This window comes from Pan paniscus, chromosome 16, assembly GCF_029289425.2.
Source record: "Pan paniscus chromosome 16, NHGRI_mPanPan1-v2.0_pri, whole genome shotgun sequence".
NCBI lineage: Eukaryota > Metazoa > Chordata > Mammalia > Primates > Hominidae > Pan > Pan paniscus.
In genome coordinates this window covers 7,182,552-7,200,053 of record NC_073265.2, presented here as the reverse complement: position 1 = coordinate 7,200,053, position 17,502 = coordinate 7,182,552, and the positions used below count along the sequence as shown (strand labels likewise).

Sequence of the window (17,502 nt, the reverse complement as noted above, 5' to 3'; positions counted from 1 at the left end):
TCTTGCTGCTGCTCACTCTTTGGGTCTGTCCCACCTTTAAGAGCTGTGACACTCACCGCGAAGGTCTGCGGCATCATTCTTGAAGTCGGTGAGACCAAGAACGCACCAGAAGGAACCAACTCCGGACACCCTAGCAGTGGCCTAAGTGTTCAGCAACAGAGAGCTAGTTAAGTAGATTGTGATGTGTGCACAGCATGAAATTCTGTGCTACATTTAAAATGATCTAAGGTTCTTGCTATCGGCAAATGCTATGGATGTGTAAAAGAATAAGGACAAGTGGTACACTGTGATGTTTTTATTGAAATAAATATGTATAAATTACATACATAGAACAGAGGCCCAAAAGACACACCCTCCAAAACATGGCTACCTCTGGATGGCGAAAGTGCCCACGGGGGTCCTTTTTCTTTGGTTTTGTTTGATCTATGATTTTCACATTTTTTGCATTTAGCAAATTAATACTATTCTGGTGAGAATATAATAATACCTATGATAAAAGTAAGAACTATTCCTATACTTCTAAAGTAATGCTCTCCCACTTTGGGGCTTATATTTCAAACCACTCACCATTTTATTTTTTGCATTTTCAAGCAGCCGACAGCACCAGAAATGACCTTTGGCCTTGCAGCCGCTTGGTTTGCTGTCCAGGGTTGCTGTGAAGCCAGGACTGACTGTGCACTTTGGCCATGCAGGATGTCTGGCGCTGAGATGCAGAGGCACGTGCTGGGGCTGGAGTTAGCACAGTAGTGCATTGCCACTCCTAATCGCCTGTTTCACATACGGTCTTCACAATGTCCCATGAGCACAGAATTCCAGTGGACCCAGGATGAAAGGAGTTTGCTGAGACTCAAAGCAAGTACAAGACGTGTGATGGCTACAGCTGAGTAAGCCAAGCACTGACAGCCCCAGACACACACTTCCTGGTGGAGCCAGAACTTACTTCAAATATACAAAAACATGACATTTGAAGAAACCTGAACGACCAAGGAAGTCCATATATCCTTCTCACCATTGTTATTTCCCTGCTTTAACCAACCACTTGTGCTGAGAGTGATCACTCACAAACCAGTGAGCCGAAGGCAGACCATGTCGGCAGAATGTTCTTGTATCATAAAAGTGAGATAAAACAGTTGCATTGGTTTTAGACAGTGGCTCCACTGCCTGGTAAGAACAAAGTACAAATGTACACACCAGCTATAAAAAAGTTGTCTGATTTCACAAATTCCACGCATGAGCTAAATGTTTCAATATTTGCATTTAAAACTGATGTGGCATGATATAAAGATGACTAGTAAAAGTAATGCTAACAATTTAAAATTTAAATTTTTTTATTTAGAATAATGACATTAAATACCAATTTAAAAGCACCATGACAAGCCAAGAGAGAGAGACTATGGAAGAAAGGAGAAAACTTTATCCTTACCATTAATGGCATTTTCCCTGGTTTTTGAACAAAGGGCCTCACAAATTGTGTAACTGGTCCTGCTGAGACTTTAGAGGGGGTCCTCCTGCTCTCCATTGACAATTCCAGGGTGCCATTGCCCCTCCTAAAACACCCAGCTTCTTTAGAAGAACATGCCATTGGAATTGCCACAGACTGAATGTGTATGTGCCCTCCAACAAACTCAGAGGCTGAAACCCTGCCCTGTAATGGGATGGTATTCAGAGGTGGGGTCTCAGGGAGGTGACTGGGATTTGGAGAGGCCTTGAGGGTAGAGCTCTCATGAATCAGCTCCAGACCCTTCTGAGAGTCATGGGAGAGCTCAGCTCCTCTCTCCACCATGTGTGGACACGGCGAGAAGATGCTGTCTGTGAACCAGGAGGTGGGCCTCCCCAGACACTGAATCTGTTGGTGCTGTGATCTGAGACTTCACAGCCTCCCAAACTGTGAGAAGTTATGTTTGTGGCATAAGTCATCAGTTTATGATGTTTTGTTACAGCAGCATGAATGGACTCACACAGGAACATACCACCCACTCTTAGTGCAACAAATGTCCGTTCTCTTTCAGGCCATGTCCCTTCTCCAAGACCTCACTCCCCTCTTTCCCAGTGGAGCCTCTCTGGTCCAGCAAACACCCTCCTCTTACTTGCCCCAACTCATTCTCTCAAACTTACCTGATAAACGAGTTTTTTATTGCTGCAAAACAAATCACCACAAAGTGTACCTGTTAAAAAGCACACACGTGTATAATCTCAGAGTTTCTGTGGGTCAAGGCCAGGGTGGCTCAACTGGGTTGTCTGCTTGGGATCTCAAGGGGCCACTGGGCTGTGATCTCATCTGGAAGCTCAACTGGGGAAAAATCTGCTGCCGAGGTCACTCAGTGCAGACAGGATCCATGTCCTGGTGGCTGCATGACTCAGGGCTGCAGCTTCTTGCTGGCTGTGGGCCAGCAAGAAGTTTACGGTGTTTTGTTACAGGAGGCCCCCTTCACCCCAACAGGCTCCTGCATCCTCACCATGTGGGCTCCTCCAGTATGTCTGCTTGCCTTTTCAGGCAACAAGGAGCATCTGGAGAGCGAGCAGCAGTGAGGCAGAGTTTTATAGGCTACTACATGTCAGGGAGACATCCACCACTTTGCTGTATTCTGTCAGCTGGAGGTCAGTCCTGGGTCCTGCCTGCCTACACTCAAAGGGAGGGGACTAAACCAGGGTGTGAACACCAGGAGGTGGGGACCATGGGCCCCAAGAGTCTGCCACCTGTGGCCAAATCCCAACCCTGCTCAGCAGCTGAACATGGCTGTAGAAAACCTTCCTTGCTGCCTATGCCTGCAGATGACATCATATGAGGAACCCCAGGTGGGCCCCAGTACTGCCCAGCAATCCCACCGCACCTCCCCAGACAGTGTACGTGCCTGCTGTCCTCCACTCCCCACTTAAACCCCACACACCCTTCCCCCTTTCACTCCCAGCTGCTGCCTCTGCCTCTTGCTCCCTTCACTGCCTGAATCAGCCAGGGTCCAATAAGGAAATAGAAGCTACTCTGAGAACTTCTAGAAGGAGCTGGAGACCCAGAAGAGATGCCCCAAAGAAAAGTGGGGCATCCTCCCTCCCCTAATCTTCTAGAAGAGTCTCCTATTGGCTGAACTCAAGCCAGAGCCCAAGCTGGAGTCAGACACTGGGATTCAGAACACAGTAGGGCAAGAGTGAGGAATGTCTCCAAGAGCAAAACGTCCCAGAATGGCTGTGCTGGCAAAACTAGAAGCAATGAGAATAAAAGCCCAGCCTCTCAAGGACACACTTGTCTACAGCCCTGCCAGGTACAGTGGAGCCCAGCTGCTCCCACCCCCGCCCAGACTGCACTGTTGCATTCCTCCCCATCCCAAACCTCACAAGCTGGCATGCAAACATACTGTCCTATCTGCCAACACTAAAAATATACAGCTCAGGACTGGTGCTTTCAGGAAGACAGAGAAGACCTACTTTTCCCTGTTCTTCCTGCTAAGTACAACTAAAAACCTGATGTTTAGAACAAAAAGCCCCAAAGAAGCCTGCCCCCAGCCAAAGGACCAGGAAATGAGTAGCCTAGCAAGACAGAAAGCTTTTAGACAATATCTGTTCTACTGCAGCCTAATACTGCAGACCCACATCCACTCAGGAGAGCAAAGGCTGAGTGGGCACCCTCCAAAGGCTATTACACAGTGCCTGGCCCCCAGTCCTCGCAGGGATGCTTCGCAAAAGGCTGAGTAGGGAGTTTGGACATTCACCGTTGCTGAGTGCTAGGGAGTTCCACCTCCTCCCTACACACTCCTCCCCCAGTGGCTTCAATGGGGACCACCATGTGAGGAGCCTGGACTTCATCCCTGCCCTGCAGTAAAAGGGACCCCTCTCCTTCCTTGCTGACATGGTCTCAGAGGAGGCCAAATGGAGAGTCAGGGCATTCATTTCTGCTCAGCAGTAATGAGGCCACCCCCCAATGGTGTCACTAGAGGGCAGTAATGAGCAGTAATGAGGTGTCCCACCCCACTCAGCCAGGGTGATATCAGCAGAGTCCTACTGAGAGGCAGAGGCCCCACAACCACCCAGCAATAAGGTGGGAACCTGAACTTCTAACCCTATCTGGCAGCAATGAGACAGTGTGAGGCCCTTCTGCTGGAGTGGTGTCAAAGGAAGGCACCTAAACAGAAGGTTTAAGTGGTGATTAGAGTCTTATAATGTAATACTCAAAATATGCAGGTTTCACTCAAAACCATCTGTCATAGTGATAACCAGGAAAATCTCAACTTGAAAGAAAATAGATGATGACACCAAGATGATGGAGATGTTAGAATTATCTGAAAAAATATTTTTAAATCAGCCAAAATAAAAATGTTTCAAAGAGAAATAAACACATTTGAAACAAATGAAACACAGAAAGTCTCAGCAAATAAGACTCAAATGAAACTGAAAACACAATAGCAAAATTCAAAATGCAAAAATGAACTCAACAGTAAAATGGAGGGGACAGAGAAAAGAATCAATAAGTGGAAGATAGAACAATAGAAATTACTCAACCTGAACAATAGAGAAAATATAGTCTAAAACAATTTATCAGAACCTCAGAGACCTATGGGACCATAACAAAAGACCTAACTTTCATATAATCCAAATGCCAGAAGAAGATGATGAAGAGTATGTAGCTTAAAAAGTATTTGAAGATCTCATGGCTGAAAACTTCCTAAATGTGGCAAAAGATATAAACCTACAGATTTGAGAAGCTGAGCAAACCCCAAACAAGATAATCCCAAAGAAATCCACACCAACATATATAGTGGGCAAAATTTTAAAAACTAAAAGCAAAGAAAAAAGTCTTAAAGAGAGAAATTAAAATGTCCCTACAGGGAAAAAACAATTCAGATGACAGAAACCATGGTGGCCAGAAAAAAGTGACATAACATTTTTCAAGTAATGAGAGGAAGGAACAGTCAAGCCAGAAGCCTATATCCAGTGAAAGAAAAATCAGGATGTTTTCAAAGAAAACTAAAAATTTATTGCCAGCAGACCTACCCTGAAAGAATGGCTGAAGGAAGTTCTCTAAACAGAAAGGGAAAATGAAAGAATACATTTTAGAACATCAGGAAGGTAAAAGAATATAGGTAAGGAGAGGCATGGTGGCTCACGCCTATAATCCTGGCACTCTGGGAAGCCAAGGCAGGCAGATTCATTGAGCCCAGGAGTTTGAGACCAGCCTGGGCAACATGGCAAAATCCCATCTCTATTAAAAACCCAAAAACTTAGCCAGGCATGGTGGTGCATGCCTATAGTCCCAGCTACTCAGGAGGCTGAGGTAGGAGAATCACCTGAGCCAGGAAAGTCGAGGCTTCAGTGAGTCAGGATTGTGCCACTGCACTCAAGCCTGGGTGACAGAGTGAGACCCTATCTCAAAAAATAATAATAAAATAAAAAGTAAGTCCAGGCTGGGCACGGTGGCTCACAACCTGTAATCCCAGCACTTTGGGAGGCCGAGGTGGGTGGATCACCTGAGGTCAGGAGTTTGCCACCAGCCTAGCCAACATAGTGAAACCTCATCTCTATTAAAAATACAAAAGTTAGCCAGGCGTGGTGGCAGAGACCTGTAATCCTAGCTACTTGGGAGGCTGAGGCAGGATAATCATTTGAACCCAGAAGGCGGAGGTTGCAGTGAGCTGAGACTGCACCATTGCACTCCAGCCTGGGCAGCAAAAGTGAAACTGCATCTCAAAGGAAAAAAAAAAAGGTAAGTCAAGCAAGATTCTTAACAGATGCATCATGTGCTGTTTTCATTCAGAGAATGCAAGTGCTTAATGGAAATAATTCTGTCATCTACTGTTGATAGCATGCTATTGAATAACATTTATACGTAGGTAAATATGTTTTCCCTCTCCTCTTGATTTTCCTAAATTCTGTTGAATGTTTGAAGCAAAAATTGTAACACTCCTTGATGTGTTTATTAATGTATGCAGAGGGAATCGTCAAGACAATTCTATAACAAATGAGAGAGGTAAAGGATGTAAAAGGAGGTACGTTTTCTTGATTTTACTCAAACTGATAAAATGATGGCATCAGTAGACTGTGACAAGTAACATGTATATATACTTTAATACCTAGAACAACGACTTTAAAAGAGATACACCAAGAAACATTTTAGATAAATTATCGGGGGAAATTCACCCCCGATATTTCATGTAGGTTCTTTTCTATTTTCCCTAAGTGTCAGCCGGTCTGAGAAATAAAGGGAAATAGTACAAAAGAGAGAGATTTTAAAGCTGGGCATCCAGGGGAGACATCACATGTCAGTAGGTTCCGTGATGCCCCCTGAGCCGTAAAACCAGCAAGTTTTTATTAGTGATTTTCAAAAGGGGAGGGAGTACATGAATAGGGTGTGGGTCACAGAGATCACATGCTTCAGAAGGTAATAAAATATCACAAGGGAAATGGAGGCAGGGCGAGATCACAGGACCAGGGCAAAATTAAAATTGCTAATGAAGTTTCAGGCACATGTTGTCTTTGATGACATTTTATCAGGAGACAGGGTTTGAGAGCAGACAATTGGTCTGACCAAAATTTATTAGGTGGGAATTTCCTCATCCTAATAAGCCTGGGAGCACTACGGGAGACCAGGGCTTATTTCATCCCTCATCGACAACCATAAAAGACAGACATCCCCAAAGTGGCCATTCCAGAGGCCTCCCCTTAGGGACACATTCTCTTTCTCAGGGATGTTCCTTGCTGAGAAAAAGAATTCAGCGATATTTCTCCTATTTGCTTTTGAAAGAAGAGAAATATGGCTCTGTTCCTCCCGCCCCACAGGCCACCAGACTTTAAGGTTATCTCCTTTGCTCCCTGAACATTGCTGTTATCCTGTTCTTTTCTCAAGGTGCCCAGATTTCATATTGTTTAAACAATTTGGGCAGTTAACACAATCATCACAGGGTCCTGAGGTGACATTCATCCTCAGCTTACAAAGATGATGAGATTAAGAGATTAAAGACAGGCATAGGAAATCACAAGGGTATTGACTGGGGAAGTGATAAGTGTCCATGAAATCTTCACGATTTATGTTCAGAGATTGCAGTAAAGACAGGTGTAAGAAATTATAAAAGTATTAATTTGGGGAACTAATAAATGTCCATGAAATCTTCACAATTTATGTTCTTCTACCAAGGCTTCAGCCGGTCCCTCCATTCGGGGTCCCTGACTTCCCGCAACAACAAATCAAAATGGAATTCTAAAAAAATGTTCAATTTACCCATAGCCCTAACATATCAGAAAAAAAATGCATTACATGTAAATGGTCTGAATACATCAACTAAAAGACGGATTGGCAGATGAATTTAAAAATATGACTCAACTATGCAAGGTCTATAAGAAATTTACTTCTAAAATAACAGTATATGGGTTCACATGGACATAAAGATGGGAACAACAGACACTGGGGACTACTGGAGCAGGGAAAGAGGGTGGAGGTCAAGGCTTGAAAAACTACTTATTGAGGACTGTGCTCACTACCTGGGTCACAGGTTCAGTGGTACACCAAACCTCAGTGTCACACAACATGCCTTTGTAACAACCTGCACGTGTAGCCCCAAATCTAAAATAAAAGTTGAAAAATAAAATTAAATAACAATATAGGTAGGGTGCAAGTAAAAGGATGGAAAAAGATATATCATTCAAGCATCAATCCAAAGAAAGTAGGAGCAGTTATATTCACGTAATATATGCTAAACTTCAAGGCAAAGAAAATTACCAGGCACAGAGAGAGACATCTTGTAGTGATAAAAAGGTCACTTTACCAAGAAGACATAGAAATCCTAAACACATATGCACAAAACAACAGAGCTGCAAAATATCTAACACAAAAACTAATAGAACTAAAAGGAGAAAGACACATTTATAGTATAGTTTTATAGTTAGAGACTTAAACATTTATCTCTCAGCAATTAATAGAACTAGACAGAAAATCAGTGCAGTTATAGAAGAACTGAACAACACCATCAACCAATAGAATATAATCAATATTTATGGAACACTCCATCCAACAACAGCAGAATATTCTTACAAAGTGCCTACAGAACATACACCAAGATAGACTACACTTTGGACCATAAACCAAACCTCAACAAATTTAAAAGAATTGAAATCACACAGAGTATTCTGTAGCCACAATGCAATCAAATCAGAAATAAGTAACAAAAAGAGAGGAGGAAAATCTGGACACTTGGAAATTAAACATACTTCCAAATAATCCAGGATTCAAAAAGAAAGTCTCAAGGGAAGTCAGAATTATATTGAACTGAATGAAAGTGAAAATACAACATATCAAAATTGGCAGAACACAGCTAAATCAGTGACGGGAGGAAATTTACAGCATAAATGCTAGTATCAAAAGGAGAGCAAGTCTCAAAAATAATATAAGCTCTCATCTCAAGAACCTAGAAAAAGAAGAGGAAAATAAACCCAAAGCAAGCAGAAATGAGAAATAATGAAGCTGAGATTAAAAATCAATGAAATAGAAAACAAATCAACAAAAACAGTAGAAAAAAATCAATGAAACCAAGAGCTACTTTTTTGAAAATATCAATGGAATTAACAATCCTCTAGCAAGACTGGCAAAGAAAAAAGACAGAATGACAGTTATTAATGTCAGGAATGAAACAGGAAATACCATTACAGACCCTGAAGACATCAGAGAATAATAATGGTATATCAGATTGCCATTTTACAACTTTACATACATAACTTGGAAAACTTAGTGATTCCTCAAAAAGCACAAATTACTATAACTCACCCAATATAAAATGGGTAATTTCAATAGCTCTATAATTTCTATTAAGTAAATTAAATTTGAATTTTTACAAAAGAAATCTCTAGGGTCAGATGGTTTCACTAGAGAATTCTACCAAACATTTAAATTAACACCAATTCTATACAATCTCTTCCAGAAAATAGAAAATGAGGTATACCTCATCAGTGAGTTTTATGAAGACAATATTACCCTGATACCAAAATCAGATACAGTACAAAGAAAAAATACTACAGGCCAATATCTCTTATGAATATGGTGCAAAAATCTTTAACAAAATATTAGCAAAGGGAATTCAGTAATATATCAAAAGAGCTACACACATAACTAAGTAGGGTTTGTTCCAGGAATGCAAGGCTGGTTCAATGTTCAAAAATCAATCAATGTTGAACATGGAGCTACCATATGACCTAGCAATTCCACTTGTAGGAATATGCCCATGAGAAATGAAAACATATGTCCACACAAAAATGTGTACAATAACATTAATAGGATCATTAGTCATAATACCCTAAAAGTGGAAACCACCCGGCCCTGCACGGTGGCTCACATCTGTAATCCCAGCACTTTGGGAGGCTGAGGCAGGAGGATCACTTGAGGTCAGGAGTTTGAGACCAGCCTGGCCAACACGGCGAAACCTCATCTCTACTAAAAATACAGAAATTAGACAGGCATGGTGATGGGCACCTGTAACCCCAGCTACTTGGGAGGCTGAGGCAGGAGAATCATTTAAATCCAGGAGGCGGAGGTTGGAGTGAGCTGAGATCGTGCCACTGCATTCCAGTCTGGGTGACAAAGCAAGACTCCATCTCAAAAATACAAAAGTACAAACAACCCAAATGTCCATTACTAAATAAATAAAATGTGGTATATACACACAGTGGATTATTTGACAATAAAAATGAATGGTGTCTGACACATGCTAAAACATGAATAACCTTTGGAAACATGCTCAGTGAAAGAAGCTAGTCACAAAAGGCCACATATTGCCTGACTCCATGTATATATAAAATCTTCAGAACAGGTAACTCCATAGGGAAATAAAATAAAATAAATTAGTCGCTGCTTATGGCTAGGGGAGGGGATAGGGTTGGAGGGAAATGAAGAACAAATGCTAATGAATGTGGAGTTTCACTTGGGTTAATAAAAATGCTCTAAAATTGATCATGGTGATGGTCACACAACTCAGTGAATATACTGAAAAAAACCATTAAATTGTACATTTTTTTTGAAACAGGGTCTCTCTCTGTAACCCAGGCTGGAGTGCAGTGGTGCAATCACACCTCACTGCAGTCTTGTCCTCCCAGGCTCAGTGATCCTCCCACCTCAGCCCCCAAGTAGCTGGGACCACAGGCACACACCACCACACTCAGCTAATTTTTTATTTTTAGTAGAGATGGGGTCTTGCTATGGTGCCCAGTCTGGTCTCAAACTCCTGGGATCAAGTGATCCTCTCACCTTAGCCTTCCAAAGTCCTGGGATTACAGGTATGAATTTGTACACTTTAAATGGGTGAATTATATGGTATTTAATTATAATCTCAATAGAACTGTGAAAAATATCAAGCAATGTAATCTACCATATTAAAAGCTAAAGAAGAAAAATCACATGGTGATATCAATTGATGCAGAAAAAGCATTTAACAAAATTCAACACCTATGCATGATAAAACAAAAACTCTAAGAAAACTAGGAATAGAGAGGAACTTCCTCAGACTATTAAAGAACATCTGCAAAAGACAGAGCTAACATTACGCCTAATGGTGAGAAACCTGAAGCTTTCTCAGGAAGACAAGGCAAGAATGTTCCCTCTCACCACTCCTAAACAATTTTCAAAATTCAAAAGTAAAATGGGCAAAGATTTCACTAAGGAGGATATGCACACGGCAACTAAGCACGTGAGAAGACGTTCAAGATCGTGAGCCATTAGGGAAATGCAAATTAAAACTATGAGCTATCACTGCACACCTATCAGAAAGGCTGAGATAGAAAACAGGCCAGGCGCAGTGGCTCACACCTGGAAGCCGAGGCAGGCAGATCACCTGAGGTCAGGAGTTCGAAACCAGCCTGACCAACACGGTGTAACCTCGCCTCTACTAAAAATACAAAAATTAGCCAGGTGTGGTGGCGGGCGCCTGTAATCCCAGCTACCGAGGAGACTGAGGCAGGAGAATCACTTGAACCCAGGAGGTGGAAGTTGCAGTGAGCCACTGCACTCCAGCCTGGGCAACAAGAGCAAAACACCATCTCAAAAAAAAAAAAAGAAAGAAAGAAAGAAAGAAAGAAAAAAGAAAACAGAGACAACACCACCAGCTGCCTAGGACTCGAGAGGCTGGTTCACTCCTGCATCACCAATGGGAATGTAAAACTGTACAGCCACTCTGGAAAGCAGTTTGACAGTTTTTTAAAAAAACTAAAATTGCAACTACCAGCCAACAATTGCACTGCTGGACATTAATCCCAGAGAAATGAAACTTTCATTCACACAAAACCCTGCACGCGAATGTTCATAGAAGCTATATGAAAAATTGGAAGCCACGCAGCCGTCTGTCCGTAGGGGAGTGTGAAATAGGCTGTGGTGCATGAATGCCGGGAAGACCACGCCACAATCAAAAGGAACAGACAATTCATACACAGCAACGTAGAGGAATCCAGAGTGAAAATCCTCAGTGAAAAAAAGCAAGTTCCAACAGACTATTTACTCTGATTCCATGACTACAACATTCTTGAAACGGCAAAGTTATATCAATGGGGAACAGGTTAGTGGTTGTCCGGGGTTGAGTAGGGGCTCTCGTTCCACCTCACTTCCTGCCTCTTCCCTGGGAGACAGAGGCCTCTGCTCACCCAGAACTCTCCCTCTTTCTCACACATTCCTCATCCAGTTCTTCCAAACACATCCTAACTCCTCCTAGTCCCACCTGGTCATCGCCTCTCATGCAGATGATGGAGCACTCCAATCCCACAGTCTGTCCTCTGGGGGACCCCAACACCCTAGCACACAGCCTGTCTCCTAGGGGACCCCAACACCCTAGCACACAGCCTGTCCCCTAGGCGACCCCAACACCCTAGCACACAGCCTGTCCTCTGGGGGACCCCAACACCCTAGCACACAGCCTGGTCTGTGGGGAACCCCAACACCCTAGCACACAGCCCATCCCCTGGGGGATGCCAACACCCTAGCACACAGCCCGTCCTCTGGAGGACCCCAACATCCTAGCACACAGCCTACCTCTGGGGGACCCCAACACACTAGCACACAGCCTACCTCTGGGGGACCCCAACATCCTAGCACACAGCCTGTCCTCTGGGGGACCCCAACACCTTAACACACAGACCGTCTTCTGGGGAACTGCAACACCCTAACACACACCCCGTCTTCTGGGGGACCCCAACACCCTAGCACACAGCCCGTCCTCTGGGGTGACCCTCCCCTCACCCCAGCCCGTGGCTGCACTCTCACGGGAACCACAGCTTCAGCCTGGCTTTGCTTTATTGGGCCCCATGCGCTTGACTTGCCTAGGGCAGGGCCACCCTGGGCAGAGCTCCCGCCCGTAGGGACACCTGCAGCTGGCGGGAGAGGGGTAGGGGAGCTGTAAGCCGGCGGCACAGGGCGGAGTATGCCACAGCCCCAGCCCACCCCTCCAGGTCCTCCCCGCGATGGCGCCCAGGACCCTCCTTCCAAGCAAGACTCACAGCGAAGTCACCAAATTTTAGAAAGAAAAAATAGATAGTTGTGGCTTATTTTTAGAAAAAAAAAAAAAATAGATGGTTCAGAGTCGGTGGAACCTTCCAGTCCTCACACCCAACCCCAAATCGTTCGTGTGGGCTACTGCCGGCCCTCTCTCCGGCTCTGCGCTCTTTCTGCCTGCAACCGTGCCCCCGAACTCGAGCCCTGCGAGGTGGGGGTGGGCCCGGGCCCCTCCTGCCGCCCCTGCTGCCAGCACCGTCTCTCCGAGGCCCTCAATGCCCCGCCGTGCCGTGGCCTTCAGAGCGCGCCAGACGCTCACCAAGCCTGCCCGAGCCCCGCCTCCCGCAGCCGTGCCCAGGGCGGAGTGGGGGGACGGCACCGGTGCCAGGACCGACAGAGGCCAGGGCGCGGCGCCGGGCGTGGTCCTGACACCTGCCCTGCCGGGGAGGGGACGGCGTTCCACGCCTGGGCCCTTCTCCACTGCGTACAGGAGCCTGGGTCACCTGCTCGGCCCAAGAAAAGGCTCCAGGCCTGCGGGTGTGAAGGAGCAGCAGCCAAGAGAGAGGTGCTGCCGGCGCTCAAGCTAGGCCGGGTCACCGCCTCCTGCCCAGGTCCAGGCAGCCCCGGCCTTTCCCGCTGGTACTGGCACGCCCGTGGCCGCACGGCTGAGTGCTCCGGGCATGGTGGGTCTGCGGGACTCGGAGCAGAGCTCGAGCTGGCGGATCCCCGGTTGGCGCCCGGCGGGAGGGCAGGAGTGGCCCAGCCAGGCCGCCCTGCGCACTCCCCGCCCGGATGCGCCCGGGGGACCGCGGCCCTCCCACCCCCCCCCCACCCCCCCCTCCCCCCCGTGAAACGACAGCCGGCAGCAGGCGCCGCACGCCGACTTCACAGTGGCGGCGATCAACAGCGTGTGGAAAACAGCTTCTTCGTAAATCTTAAGAACATTGTGGCCGGGCGCGGTGGCTCACACCTGTAATCCCAGCAATTTGAAAGACCAAGGCGGGCGGATCACTTGAGGTCAGGAGTTCGTGACCAGGCTGACCAACATGGAGAAACCCCGTCTCTACTAAAAATACAAAAATTAGCCGGGCGTGGTGGCGCGTGCCTGTAATCCCAGCTACTCGGGAGGCTGAGGCAGGAGAATCGCTTGAACCAGGGAGGTGGAGGTGACGGTGAGCCGAGATGGCGCCATTGCACTCCAGCCTGGACAACAAGAACGAAACTGTCTCAAAAAAAAAAAAAAAAAGAACATTGTTCTTCGAGTTCTTTAAATATCTGACATAATACCGGCAAGGAACGAGAAGCACCAGGTTTAGGCGCTGAGGTGAAAATTTGGCTGTTGAAAGGCAGTCCCTCTGCAGCCAACTCCCCTCTGGTGGACAGTGTCCAACATCCAGAGAAAACACCCGTCACTGAACGCTCCCCTCCCCACAAAGCGCTGCTCGGCCCCAAATCGTCCCTAATGCGCTGCTCAGCCCCAAGGCGTCCCTCTGAGCGAGAAACCGCCCCTGGCTATGCTTGCAGGGGCCTGGTTGGGTCCACAGGGCATGGCTGTGTCTCTCGGAGCATGGCCCTTGTCTCCGGGGGCCTGGCTGCGTCTGCAAAGGCGTCAATGTGTCTCCGGGGGCGTAGCTTGTCTCCGGGGCGTGGTCGTGTCTCCGGGAGGTGGCTGGTCTCAGGGGCGTGGCTTGTCTCCAAGGCGTGGCCGTGTCTCTGGGGGCGTGGCTTGTCTCGGGGGCGTGGTTGTGTCTCCTGGGGCGTGGTCGTGTCTCTGGAGCTTGGTAGTGTCTCCGGGGGCGTGGCTTTTCGTTGGAGGTGGTCTGTGTCGGGCGTGACTGTGAGCCGGGGGCGTGGCCGTGTCTCGGGAGCCTGGCGGTGTCCGCAGGAGCGATGCTGTGACCGTTGCATTTGAAGCATTCCTTCTAGTTCCCGGATCCCAGGGAGGGGGCAGGAGAAGCCCTGCGGCCAAGACGGCCCGAAGATGCCCGTCCAGGGGTCAGCCTCCTCCTCAGCCGGTCCTGGGCTGAGACAGGGGTGTCCCGCTGAGGGCAGTGTAGGGTGCGGTGCCCCTACCCCACTTCGGGCCTGGACCGAGACCGCGAGTGTGACCGTATGTCCCTTCAGGTGGATTTTTCAACATGTGAACTTGGTTAAAAGCTTCTAGAACGTTAAGCCAAACATCGTGGCTTTCCATCCGTTTTCTGTTCTTGTTTGAAAGAGTACGCCTCCTTCCAGCCTGGGAGGAGGGGCGGGGCCCGGGAGAGGGCCTCGGGAGGCCGCGGGTGGGCTCTGCCGAGGGCCTTGTTCGCAGGGCCCCCCGGGACTGGCGGCCCCGCGGCCGGCCAGGCGCACCTCTTGGGAGGAACGAGCAGCGCCAGCAAACGCGCAGCCGGGCACGCGGCCGCCCAGCCCCGCTCCCAGCCCGGGGCCAGGACCCCTCCCCGCGGCGCCGCTGCCGCAAGCCTCCTCTGCTACCCCAGCTGCGGGCAGTTTGGCCCGGCGCTGTGCCGCTGTAGTTCGGTGTCCCTTCGCCCATCCTGCAGGCCAGCTTGGAAACTGTGTCCCATGCTCCTCGAAACACCGGACCTGCTCCCCGCCGGCCTGCGGAATGCGCCTCCTGGCGCCTCAGTGGGTGGCCGGGCCGAGAGCACAGGCGCGCCAGCCACACCTCCCCACGGGTCGGACCCACACGGACCCCGCCTCGCTCCGCCGAAACTGCACGGGTCCCGCGGGTGGCCGGCGCAAGAGCCACAGCCCGCGACAAGCCGGCTGCCTGCAGGTCAGTGACAGAACCCCAAATCGAAACTGCGGAAACCCAACAACCAGCGAGTGAGCTGGTACAGCCAGCGGCCCCAAGGAGCTGAGGGAGCTCCGGCTTGTGGAGTCTCTTCTCACATTTCCAGCATATGGAGAATGCCACACTGGGTCAGCCCCTGCCCCAGATCCTGCCCCCTGGCCTCCAGGCTCTGGGCTTTCCTCCCCTCTGTGGTAGCCTTTATCTCCATTGCAAGCCATCTTTCCACTACTAACAGTTAAAAGCCTCCCTTTTCTCTCTACTATCCCAAGAAACCTCATCCTCACCTGTGGACAGGTGGCCGCCCAGCTCTCTTCTGCAGCTCAAACCACTGTGTCCATCTACCTCTTTGTGTCCCTAGACATAAAGGTACCCAAAACTCCCAGAGTGCTGAAGCCACACCTGGCCTTTCCCAGGGGCCCACTGATCCCACCATCCATCACCCATCACCAACTGGGAATCCCCCCTGCAACTCACCAGTGCTTCCCTGCCCCGGCCTGGCAACCACACTCAGTGGGAAGGCCTTGGCAGTGGCTTTCTTCAACTCCCCAGCTGCTCCCAACCCCCTAGCCACAGTGATCTTTCCAAAATGCATATGGCCTCAAACTCAAAATATTTCCTTGCTGCCTGCCACTCCAGCATAGAAACGGGGACCCAGGTGACACAGGTGTCATGCCGCTGGGTTTCCAGGGAGAGCCAGGACCTCCCCATTCCTGGTATTCCTGATATCCTCAGATCTCAGCTGCTCCAGGGGCTGGAGGTTGTGTTCTTCTCATAAAACAAGAACAGCATAGGCATTTGCTTTTCATCAGTGTAATGAAACTTTAGGGACTTATGATCCTAAATCACATTATACCAATGTGAACTGCACTCAAATTGTTGTAAACTAAATTTGCAGAACAAGCAGTTTTTGTGCAATTCTTTGCAGTCTACTCAGCTCTTTCACCTCTGTGTTCAGGTTCAATCCTCATTAGTTCTTCTATGAGAGATAGTTATCCCCAGATGCGTTCAATGCTCAGCTCCTTGCCCTGGCAGGCCCCGTCCCAGGGTCCTGGATGGCAGACGCCATGCCCTCCCCGCGAAGCTCAGGCTCACCAAGCAAGCAAACCGCAGCTGGTTTAGGTAGACAGCAGCTGCCCACAACTGCTAACAGCCTCGGGTTTCTTTTCCTCAGAATCACTCACCCTAAATCTACACATTGTAGACTGTCACATTGGTCTAAGTAGTGCTCCTCAAAGTGCACTGCACATTAGAGTCACCTGGGGAGCTTCACCGCCGGGCCCCAGGCTCTGATTCGCCCAATGGGAAGGGAGCACCGGGCACTTGTCCTGAGCCCCTGGCCCCTGCCTGGGTCTGCAAACCCAGAGCGTCCACATACCAGGCTTCCTGTGCTTAACATTGTGTCCTTGAAAAGAGCTAGCTGCACTAATGCCCATTGATTTCACTGTGTGTGACCACAGTAAAGAGAAGCAGCTTTGAGGGATTTAGTGTTTTCACTCCAGTGCATTCCATTCTAAGGAAACGCCTGACCACGGCTCACGGCTAGGAGGCCCCGCAGTGCCAGATGCTGCCCTGGAGTTCAAGTGGAACATTTGCTGTCTGAACCTTTCCAAACTCCCCCCACCCATGACCTCATGGCCCACCAGGGGGCGACTTTTTCCTGGGTCGCCTGGCAGAGAGCCGGAGGGGGTGCTCAGGGGGCAGCTGCTGCAGGCCCAGGCGGACTCGGCCGCGCTAGGTCGGCTCCATCGCACCCGTCTGTGCACACTGACCTTTAGGGGAACTTGCCTTGCTTCCTAAGCCGCGACTCAGCCGGGGCTGTGTAAACCCTCCCTGCCTGTTCCCAGGCTAGGCTGGCTCCTCGCCTCCTTCCTCCCGACCGCGGAGCACGTGCACTTTACCTGCGCACTTGCTGATCTTTCTCCAGGAGTGAGTTTAAGGTCCGCACCTCCGCTCTGGATGGTGAGCGGAGCACAGCCTTCGAAGTAAGAACTCCGAGGGAGCTCGGCGCTCCCGCAGCGGGTCCCCCACCCAGGCACGCCCCCGGCCCGGCCCCGCCCACAGCACTCCCCACTCGGCCCCGCCCACAGTGCGGCCACGCCCATAGCACGCCCCTCTCGGCCACGCCCACAAAGCTGCCCACATGGCCCCGCCCACAGCTCGCCCCCTCCGCACCTCCGGCCCCTCAGCTCCCCAGCCCCCGGCGGCGCGGGCTGCGGCGGAGCCTTGGGCGCGGGCTGAGAGCAGCTCCGTCTAAGGCCAC

General features: G+C 48.9%; 1 protein-coding gene across 10 annotated transcripts in view; it reads right to left on the bottom strand.

The window, feature by feature from the left end:
- The window catches only part of OCA2 (OCA2 melanosomal transmembrane protein), a 381,861-nt gene extending 364,595 nt beyond the window's left edge, over nucleotides 1-17,266 (bottom strand). For 4 of the 10 annotated variants that reach the window (XR_004666399.3, XM_063596986.1, XM_034938403.3 and 1 more), the window contains exons 1-2: nucleotides 568-10,097; nucleotides 57-141 (exon numbers count right to left, since the gene is read on the bottom strand). Coding sequence is in view for 7 of the 10 variants with exons in the window: in XM_063596986.1 (XP_063453056.1) it covers nucleotides 57-141; nucleotides 568-752 (270 nt within the window). In the remaining 3 variants the exon portion in view is untranslated. Of the gene's footprint in view, nucleotides 1-56; nucleotides 142-567; nucleotides 10,098-17,140 lie in introns of those variants that run through there. The other 6 variants (XM_034938404.3, XM_014347729.4, XM_055099066.2 and 3 more) reach the window with 3 other exon arrangements.
- Between the last annotated feature and the right edge of the window lie 236 nt (nucleotides 17,267-17,502).